The sequence below is a fragment of the Neophocaena asiaeorientalis genome, unplaced genomic scaffold (assembly GCF_003031525.2).
Source record: "Neophocaena asiaeorientalis asiaeorientalis breed wild unplaced genomic scaffold, Neophocaena_asiaeorientalis_V1.1 scaffold514, whole genome shotgun sequence".
NCBI lineage: Eukaryota > Metazoa > Chordata > Mammalia > Artiodactyla > Phocoenidae > Neophocaena > Neophocaena asiaeorientalis.
In genome coordinates this window covers 183,029-194,404 of record NW_020174914.1, presented here as the reverse complement: position 1 = coordinate 194,404, position 11,376 = coordinate 183,029, and the positions used below count along the sequence as shown (strand labels likewise).

The 11,376-nt window shown below is 34.1% G+C and overlaps 1 protein-coding gene across 1 annotated transcript in view; it reads left to right on the top strand.

Moving 5' to 3' along the window:
- MANEA (mannosidase endo-alpha) overlaps window positions 1–11,376 on the top strand; it is a 77,929-nt gene that overhangs the window by 12,425 nt on the left and 54,128 nt on the right. Inside the window, exon 2 of the mRNA XM_024760428.1 lies at window positions 3,106–3,687. Within this exon, the coding sequence (XP_024616196.1) occupies window positions 3,144–3,687 (544 nt within the window). The 5' untranslated portion in view covers window positions 3,106–3,143. The remainder of the gene's footprint in view (window positions 1–3,105; window positions 3,688–11,376) is intronic.

Genomic DNA, 11,376 nt, shown 5'->3' with positions numbered 1-11,376 from the left:
AAAAAAAAAAAAAAAAAAAAAGAAGGTAAGAGAGAAATTAGGGCCAGTAAGAAGGAATCCAAAAGGAAAGCAAGTAGAAGGGTAAGTAGACTTAAGGATAAAAGTAGGAAGTAGATTTAAAGCTATAGTATCCATATTTGTAGAATTGTAAATGTGCTGAATACTATAATTGTTGGACAGAGACTATCAGATTAGATTAAAACCAACAATAACAATAAAGCAATGTCATATTTTAAAAAAACTAGTCATTTAAGGTGACAATGAGGTGATAAAAATGTATTTTGTGCCAACATGAACCCAATAAAATATGTTATAGCTATATTAATATTAGAGTGGAATTTAAGTCAAAACCCATCAGTAGAGAAGGGAAGGAACATTTAATTATAAAACAAAATTTAATACTTCAGGAAAATATAACTCCTAAATTTGTCTCCACATAATAACATCAGTGACAATTATATAATGTAAGCAGTTACAGACATGGCATAATGATGGTGGGGGATTTTTAACACAAGTAGAAGAAAGATGAGTGAGAATATGAAAAATATAACCCACATGCTTAGTGTACTTGGTTTGGTAGACATATGTAGAACTCAGTAACCACTAGCTACCTAATACATACTCCTTTCTGGTGCATATGGGATACTTAACAAAATTGTTCATAGGTTGAGCCTTAAAGCAAGTCTCAACATATTTCAAAGGATTGAAATCACACTGGAAATGTTTTCAGTTAACTCACACTAGAAATCAATAACAAAAAGATATAAATGTATTTATTTATAAAATTTTAAAATAAATCTAAGTAGCTGAAGCTCATTTTCAGGACAAAGCCTCATATTGAAGAGTAACTTCTGGAAATAACTTTCAAATTGAGCAGGGTAGGAACAAAATAAAAGTGAGGGAAATAAAAAATTCCAGGTAAACGTGGGAATGGAGTAAACCCCAACTGATATCGGAAAAAAATTCAAGGCCATATTAAAACTTCACAAAAACAACAGAAGAATGATTGCTAGAGTCGTGAAGCTAGAAAAATTATCATGATTGAACATTCATTTCAAACATTAAGGAAAAATTATTTCATGTAATATTTAGCAACAAAAAAAATAATTTGAGTCAAATTCCATGCAAAGTCATTATGGGCAAAAAAGTTAAATTTGTAAACACTTGAAGCATGGCAAAGAACCATGTTCATAAATATATAACAACTGTAACCTAATATTTAAATACAAGTAAACAAAGTAAATATGTGAGATATGAATGAACAAGTAAATTACAATTATGAAAACTCAGAAATGAGAGAATATTAAGATAATTAAAATCGACAAAATTCATATTCCTATCTGAAAACTAGAAGACAAACATAACAGATAATGCCATATGAGAAATAGAGGGTAACAAGACACTTAAAAATCAAAATTAAATGAAGAAAGAGGTGAAAAAGAAGGTGCAGTTGTAAAAATTCAGCAAAGATTCAATAAAAGTAATAGCACTTCTTGAACAAGGAAAGCAAAGCAGTGAAACAATACTAAAGTTAAAATTGGAAGTATTTGCTGACATAAAACAGTAGATGTTACTAGGTTAATTTCTTAATAGGAAGATAAAGGATTTCTTATGTGATTGATTCTGTTTTCTCTACAAAGTATAAGACATGTCTATCTGAAGAGAATAAAGGAAATTGGTGATTTAGTAGCACGTTTGATGAAAAATGAGAAAGAATGAAATAATTCTTTTGAGGTTAGAAAAGTGAAAGTACTGGGGTATAGTAATAGGTTTGTTAAGCCATCTTGAATGTCCGAAATTTATGGTCATAAATTCAGAGTGAAAAGTCAACATGGTGTGTGTTTTTCTCCAATATCATTATGTAATTCTGGATCAAGGTCAAGCCAGACATCATTTATTTGAGGTTCTACCAGATAAGTATTAAGGAAGGAGAGAAGTAAAGGAAGTTAAGGGTAAAGTTGTCCTTTAGTATCCGTGAGGGGGCTGGGATTGGTTCTAGGACCCATGTGGATACCAAAATCTGTGGATGCTCAAATTTCTTATGTAAAGTGGCATAGTACAGTTTGCTCTCTGTATCTGTGGGTTCCTCATCCGTGGATTCAAACAACCTGTGGATGTGGAGGGCCTACTGTTTTGCAAATGAGGAATTTCAGTGCTGAACTATGGCCTATAAACTGCTTCACTAGAGACAAAACATGAAGAAAAAATGTGGTACTGGGCTTCCCTGGTGTCGCAGTGGTTGGGAATCCGCCTGCTGATGCAGGGGACACAGGTTCTTGCCCCGGTCCAGGAGGATCCCACATGCCGCGGAGCAGCTGGGCCCGTGAGCCATGGCCACTGAGCCTGCTCGTCCGGAGCCTGTGCTCTGCAACAGGAGAGGCCACAGCAGTGAGAGGCCCGCATACCGCAAAAAAAAAAAAAAAAAAAAATCCGAAAAAAAAAAAAAAAAAAAAAAAAGTGATAGTGAAAAAGTGGTAGAATCAGTGGATTAGACATCTCAAAAAAGATAAAGGAATTGACTGCGTGGGAGTACTAAAGTAGAGAGGCTCAAAGCATGGAAGGGTATGTGTAGAAAATGGAAAAAAATGAAATAATGGTTTTGATTGAAAATGACGAGATCAAGATTATGAGTATGACACCTGAGTTGGTGAAATGCGGTGGAAGAACAGGTCATTAGAAGTGAGGTAGTCAATAAGTTTTGAAATTCCATTTAATGACTAGGTCTTTAATATACTCAAAAGTATTTCCTTTTTAAATATGAACTTTTTATTTTATATTTAGAAAATTTTAGTCTCTCTATATGGAGTGTTTCCTTTCTATCGTCAGTATATGTAAAATCTGTCCAAATGATGAAGAATATATTCATTTTCTTAAATTCTTAAAATCTTTGACAAAAATGCAATTGTGATATTTCCGAATACATACTGCTGTTCAGTCTAGCCATATGTAGACTCTTTTGTATAAAGATTTGATTATATAGTTAACGTCATAATGCACTTTAAAATTTTGCAGTGTAACACTTTATGGATTTTAGTTTTCCTTTTGAATATATTGGAAAATATTGTTAATACCACTTATTAATTACCGGTTTTCAATAAATTACAGCTAAACATTTACCATTTTGGAATTTAAAGTATGACATCATGGCAAAGTTTCGAAGAAGGACTTGCATCACTTTGTCACTTTTTATTCTATTTATTTTCTCTCTGATGATGGGTTTAAAAATGCTGAGACCACATAAAGCTGCTTTTGGAGATCCTTTTGGACTTGACCTTCTTCCAGAAATTCGGCAACAAACTCCTCATTTGGTAAAAACTTTTGATTCCCAAAAGAGTGACAGAATCGACAGTGAAACAAACGTCAAGAATTTAAAAAGTGTTGAAATCACTATGAAACCTTCCAAAGCCTCTGAACCTTACCCAGAAGAACTGCCACCTCGGAATTATTTTTTACATGTATTTTATTACAGCTGGTATGGAAATCCACAATTTGATGGTAAATATATACATTGGAACCATCCAATCCTCTCGCATTGGGACCTTAGAATAGCCAAGAAATATCCACAAGGGAAACACAACCCCCCAGATGACATTGGCTCCAGCTTTTACCCTGAGTTGGGAAGTTACAGCTCTCGGGATCCTTATGTCATTGAAACGCACATGAAACAAATGTACTCAGCTTCAATTGGTAATTATTTTACGTGTGTGTTTAGATATGTGTGTGTATGTATGTGAGTGTGTATGTATATGTATGTGAGTTTGTGTGTATAAATAATTTTTTATAGAACATTAATTACTAATTAGTCTTCACATTGTTGTTAATTATAATTTTAAGCTTACATACCATAAATTAAAGTGTTGCTAAGCATCTTTTAACATGTTAACACTAACATTTCTGGATATAATATTTTTATTCTAATTTAATACTAATTTTATTTCTAATTTAGTACTCCTTCTGAATTTTATTAAATTATGATTGACATAAGCTGCAATGAATTCTCTCACTTTGAGGTACATCTGTTTAAATATCACCCCAATCGTGAAGTAAAATATTCTGTAGCTTCCCTTATTCAGCCCTCCCTACATTCCAGGAAACTGTATCTTATTTTTATCACTGTAGAGTAGTAGTTGTAAATGTTCTATTATTATATAAAAATAGAATCATCAAACACTTATGTGTGTGTGTGGCGTGGGGGGGAGTCTTTTGCTCAGTATGCTGTTTTGAAATTTACCCATGTTGTTGACTCTATCAGTAGTTTAGTCATTATTATTGCTTAATAGTATTCCATTGTATGATTATAGCAATTTGTTTCTGCATTCGTCTTGATGCACATTTGTGATATTTCATACTTTAGGCATGTAGCATAGAATTTGGTCTTTTTTTGTTTGTTTTTTAAACTAGTCTGACAAACTCTTATATTTTAACTCCTGTTTATTTCATTTTTATTTAATGTAATACTGATATGGTTGATTTTAAATGTTTCATTTTGCTATTTGTTTTCTGTTTTTCTCTGTTCTATTCCTTTTCCTCCTTTTTTCTGCCTTTACTTGTATTGAAAATGTTTATTCTATCTTATATTCTCTTCTGGCTTATTAGATATATTCCTTCATTTTATTTATTTTATGATTGCTCTGACGTTTACAACATGCCTCTTTAACTTAATTGTTGGGAAGTCACAAATTATTCTTATTGTTGTCCCCCCCTTCCTCTCAACTTTCTCTTCCCTCTAACTTCTGGCACTCCAATTACACATATTTACATGTTGTCCCACAAGTAAATAATATGAAAAAAATGTGTAATTGGGTATCTAAAAATTCTTCAATTTATTAATATACCCTTTATAAAACTCTCCCTGTTTTGGTTCCCTGTGTCTTGTTAGTGTCTCTAGCACTAGGGCCAAAAGAAGAAATTGGGTATTCTAACATTTTTCTGACTCTTCAGAAGGTGCCAACTCACCGTTGAGCTGATATGGGTATAGAGACATGCAAGACTTTTTCATGAACAAAACAATATAAAGTCCTGTGAATCTACATCAACTATGTGCAAGGTGACTTGTTTTTCTTTTGTGAAGTAATTGGTTACTTTTCAACTATTTTTTGAAAATCTAACATTCTAGTATATATTTATAGCTCTAGTTTCTATGTTGTATGACAAAATATGACATAAAATAGGATTGGTAAATTGAGAGAGCATTGACTGCTCTGTGTGTATGTATCTGCCTCTATTTACAATTTACTTTTGTAGGGAGAATCTTTCAAAAGACTTTTCCTATTTTCTACAAAGTATTTGTATCACATTCAAGTCATTTTTGTTATTTCAAGATTGATTTGTTTATGGCTATAAGAGTATACAATGAGGGTTTTTTAAAATCTCAGATGTATAACTTACATGTACACATACTCATAACACATATAAGTATTATATATAAATGACATACTGCATATTTTATAATTTTAATTGTGATTAGGAAGAGTTTCAGTTCATATTTAGACTTATGCCTAACACTTATAAAGATCTTCCCCCATATATTTTTTACTGCTATGTAATTTTTTGAACATGAAATGTTTTAAAACATTGTCAACAGTACAATTTTAATTTTAAGTGTTGACAGTCACACTATTGGTGCAAATATTTTATTTCTTTGGTTGATTTTCCACTGGGGAACACCTAACACTTGTGAGTAATAAAAGTGACATTACAGTCTATCTGTAAATAAATTATTTCCTTATCAGTTAAATATTGAATTATACTCATTTTATTGAGAAATAACTGACATATGTTATATAGGTTTAAGATGTGTAGGATATTGATTTTATATATTTATATTTCAGTATGATTGCCATTATAGATAGCATTAGTTAAAACCTCTATCACATCCCCCTAATTATCATTTCTTTAGTGATGGGAATAATTAACACATAGGCTCTTAGCAAGTTTCATGTTTATGATTCAGTTTTGTTGTCTATAATCATTGTACTGTGTATTATATCTCCATGTCTTAATTTATATACTAGTTGCAAGCGTGTACCTTAAACAGTATATCTCCCATTTCCCCACTTCTGATACCCTAGTAACCACCCTTCCATTCTGTTTCCTTGTGTTCAATATTTTTTTTATATTCCACATATAAGAGATAGTTTGTAATATTTGTCTTTCTGTGTCTGACTTATCTCACTTAGCATAACTCCTCACTATCCATCATGTTGTTGCAAGTGGTAGGATTTCCTTTTTGTTGTGGCTGAGTAGTATTCCATTTCCATATATATTTATATATATACATATATATTATATATATATACGTATATATTTCATATATATAATGGAATATATATACACACACCACATTTACTCATTGGTGGACACTTAGGTTGTTTTTGTACATTGGTTATTGTGAATAATGCTGCATTAAACTTGGTAGTGCACATATCACTTTAATAACCTGTTTTCATTTCCTTTGGATATATTCCCAGAAGTCAGATTGCTACATCATGTGGTAGTTCTGTTTGTAATTTTTTGAGGAATTCCTGTACTCTTCTCCATAGTGACTAAACTGTTTATAGTCCCAACAGCTGTGCACAAGAGTTCCCTTTTTTCCCCACATCTTCACCAACACTTGTCACTCTTGTTTTCTTGGTGATAGCTATTGATACAGCTGTGAAAGGATATCTCACTGTGGTTTTGATCTGATCTTTATGATTTCTTTCCTTCTGCTAACTTTGGGGTTTTTTTGTTCTTCTTTCTCTATTTGCTTTAGGTGTAAGGTTTATTTGCGATGTTTCTTGTTTCTTGAAGTAGGATTGTATTGCTATAAACTTCCCTCTTAGAACTGCTTTTACTGCATCCCATAGGTTTTGGGTCATCATGGTTTCATTGTCATTTGTTTCTAGATATTTTTTGATGTTCTCTTTGATTTCTTCAGTGATCTCTTGGTTATTAAGTAGTGTATTGTTTAGCCTCCATGTGTTTGTGTTTTTTCCTATAATTGATATCTAGTCTTATAGCATTGTGGTCGGAAAAGATACTTGATACAATTTCAATTTTCTTATGTTTAACAAGGCTTGATTTGTGACCCAAGATATGATCTCTCCTAGAGAATGTCCCATGAGCACTTGAGGGGAAAGTGTATTCTGTTGTTTTTGGATGGAATGTCGTATAATTATCAATTAAGTCCATTTGTTTAATGTATCATTTACAGCTTGTGTTTCCTTATTTATTTTCATTTTGGATGATCTGACCGTTGGTGAAAGTGGGGTGTTAAAAGTCCCCTACTATTATTGTGTTACTGTTGATTTCCCCTTTTATGGCTGTTAGCATTTGCCTTATGTATTGAGGTGCTTCTATGTTGGGTTCATAAATATTTACAATTGTTATATCTTCTTTTTGGATCGATCCCTTGATTATTATGTAGTGTCCTTCTTTGTCTCTTGTAATAGTCTTTACTTTAAAGTTTATTTTGTCTGATAGGAGAATTGCTACTCCAGCTTTCATTTGATTTCCATTTGCATGGAATATCTTTTTCCATCCCCTTACTTTCAGTCTATATGTGTCCCTAGGTCTGAAGTAGGTCTCTTGTAGACAGCATATATGCCAGTCTTGTTTTTGTATCCATTCAGCCAGTCTATGTCTTTTGGTTGGAGCGATTAATCCATTTACATGTAAGATAATTATCAATATGTATGTTCCTATTACCATTTTCTTAATTGTTTTGGGTTTGTTATTGTAGGTCTTTTCTTCTCTTGTGTTTCCTGCCTAGAGAAGATCCTTTAGCATTTGATGTAGAGCTACTTTGGTGGTGCTGAATTCTCTTAGCTTTTGCTTGTCTGTAAAGGTTTTAATTTCTCTGTCGAATCTGAATGAGATCCTTTCTGGGTAATCTTGGTTGTAGGTTTTTCCCTTTCATCCCTTTAAATATGTCCTGCCACTCCCTTCTGGCTTGCAGAATTTCTGCTGAAAGATCAGCTGTTAACCTTATGGGGATTCCCTTGTATGTTATTTGTTGTTTTTCCCTTGCTGCTTTTAATATCTTTTCTTTGTATTTAATTTTTGATAGTTTGATTAATATGTGTCTTGGTATATTTCTCTTTGGATTTATCCTGTATGGGACTCTGTGCTTCCTGGTCTTGATCGACTATTTCCCTTTCCATATTAGGGAAGTTTTCAACTATAATCTCTTCAAATATTTTTTCAGTCCCTTTTTCTTTTCTTCTTCTGGGACCCCTATAATTCGAATGTTGGTGCATTTAATATTGTCCCAGAGGTCTCTGAGACTGTCCTCAATTCTTTTCATTCTTTTTTCTTTATTCTGCTCTGCAGTAGTTATTTCCACTATTTTATCTTCCAGGTCACTTATCTGTTCTTCTGCCTTAGTTATTCTGCTACTGATTCCTTCTAGAGAATTTTTAATTTCATTTATTGTGTTGTTCATCATTGTTTGTTTGCTCTTTAGTTCTTTTAGGTCCTTGTTAAACGATTCTTGTATTTTCTCCATTCTATTTCCAAGGTTTTGGATCATCTTTACTATCATTATTCTGAATTCTTTTTCAGGTAGACTGCCTATATCCTCTTCATTTGTTAGGTCTGGTGGGTTTTTACCTTGCTCCTTCATCTGCTGCGTGTATCTCTGTCTTCTCATTTTGCTTCACTTACAGTGTTTGGGGTCTCCTTTTCACAGGCTGCAGGTACGTAGTTCCCGTTGTTTTTGGTATCTGTCCCCAGTGGCTAAGGCTGATTCAGTGGGTTGTGTAGGCTTCCTGGTGCAGGGGACTAGTGCCTGTGTTCTGGTGGATAAGGCTGGATTTTGTCTTTCTGGTGGCAGGACCACGTCCAGTGGTGTGTTTTGTGGTGTCTGTGACCTTATTATGATTTTAGTCAGCCTCTCTGCTAATGGGTGTGGTTGTGTTCTGTCTTGCTAGTTGTTTGGCATAGGGTGTCCAGCACTGTAGCTTGCTGGCCATTGAGTGGAGCTGGGTCTTATCATTGAGATGGAGATCTCTGGGAGAGCTTTCGCCTTTTGATTTTACATGGAGCTGGGAGGTCTCTGGTGGACCGATGTCCTGAACTCGGCTCTCCCACCTCAGAGGCACAGGCCTGACACCCAGCTGGAGCACCAAGACCCTGTCAGCCACAAGGTCTCTAGTGTTGGAGGGTCTCCTGCAGAGGCGGGGGGGTGGCTGTGGCTCACCATGTGGACAAGGACACTGGCAGCAGAAGTTCTGGGAAGTACTCCTTGGCATGAGCCCTCCCAGAGTCTCCTCACTGTGGTTTTGATTTGTATTTTCCAAGTGATTCGTAATATTTTCACATACCTGTTGGCCATTTGCATGTCTTCCTTGGAAAAATGCCTCTTTGGTTCCTCTGCCCATTTTAAAATTGAATTGTTTGCTTGTTTGTTTGGTTTTTGTTACTGAGTTATATGAAGTTTTTGTAACTGATGGATATTAATCCCATTACATGGTTTGCAAATAATTTCTCCCATTCTGTCGATGCCTTTTAATTGTGCCGTTGTTGCTTTTGCTGTGTAGAAGCTTTTAAGATTGATATAGTTCCACTTGCTGATTTTTTCTTTTGTTATTTGTGCTTTCGGTGTTATATGCAAAATATCAGTGCCAAGACCAATATCAAAGATCTTCCATCCTATGTTTACTTCAGGGTGTTTTATATTAGGTCTTATGTTTACTCTTTGATCCTTTTCAAGGTGATTTTTGTGAGTAGTGTAGGATAGGCCCAACTTTCTTTTCTACGTATGGTTATTTAGTTTTCCCAGCATCACTTGTTGAAGAGACTGTCCTTTCCCCGTAGGCTGTTCTTGGTTCTCTTGTCATGTATTGATTCCTCAAGGTGTAAAGTTAGATTGTTTCTTTGCAATTTTTCCCATTTCTTAATATCTGCATTTATCACTGTAAACTTTCCTCTCAGATCTGCTTTTGCAGCATCCCATAGGTTTACATATGATGTGTTTTTATTTTCATTTGTTTTAAGATAATCTTTGATTCCCATTTTGATTTCTTCGTTCACCCATTGGTTGTTCATGAGATTTTCCAGCTCTTTTGATTGTTATAAGTATAGCTGTCCCAGCTTCCTTTTGGTTTCCACTTGCATGGAATATCTTTTCATCCTTTCACTTTGAGTTTATGTCCATCCTTAAAGTTTTCTTGTTGGCACCATACAGTTGGGTCTTGTTTTTCATCCATCCAGCCACTTATGTGCCTTTTGATTGGTGAATTCAATCCATTTACGTTTAGAGTAATTATTAATATGTGAGGACTTATTAATGCCCTTTATTAATTGCATTTTGGTTTTGTATTTCCATTATTTCTCTCTTTCTGCCTGCATTTGTATATTGGTTATTTTCCATGGTGGTATGCTCTTTTTCCCCCTTTTTTGTTTTTTGTGGATCTCCTCCAGATTTTTGTTTTATTGTTACCAAGGGGGTTATCTGTAAAACATCTTACACATAAAAAAGTCCATTTCAGGCTGAAAGCAACTTATTTTTACTCCCTAATGTGTCTACCATTTTGCTCCTCCCTTTGTATTATTGATGTCACAATTTACCTCTTTTTTGTTGTATATTTATTAACAACTTATAGCAGCTATAGTTACTTTTCCTACTCTTTCATTTAGCCTTTATACTATAGTTGAATAGTTAACACACCATATTACTACAGAGTTATAGTTTTCTAAGTCTGACTGTATATTTCTCAATTTGGCCAGTGTATTGTGTAATTTTGTATGTTTTCATTTGGCTGATTAGCCTGTTTTCATTTCAGCTTGAAGAACTCCTTTAAGCATTTCTTGCAAAGCAGATGTAGTCGTGGTGAACTCCCTTAGATTTTGTTTGTCTGGGAAAGCCTTTACTTTACTTCTCCTTCATATGTGAAGGATAATTTTGCTAGATAAAGCATTCTTGGCTGACCATTTTTGTCTTTCAGCTCTTCAAATATGTCATTCTGCCGTCCCCTGGCCTGAAGAGTTTCTGCAAAGAAATCTGCTGATAGCTTAATGGCAGTCCATTGTAGATTTAATTCTTTTTTTTATTTTTTCCTTGCCTGCCTTTAAAGTCTCAGAGAACGTCTTTTTGCATTAAGATAATAGGATTGTCTATTAGCTTTGTAGATTTGTATATCCAAGTATTTCCTCAGATTTTGGAAGTTCTCAGCTATTATTTCTTTAAATTAACTCCCTGCCCTCCCCCTTCTCTGTCTGGAACCCTGATTATTCTGATATTTGCCTTTTTGATGGATATTCATAGATCACGTAGGCTTTCTTTGCTCTTTTTTAATCTAAATTCCCTCTTCTGTCATTTCAAAATTCCTATCCTCCAAGTTACATTTTTTTTTCTTCCATATAGTCAGGACTGCTGCAGATTTTCTGTATTGC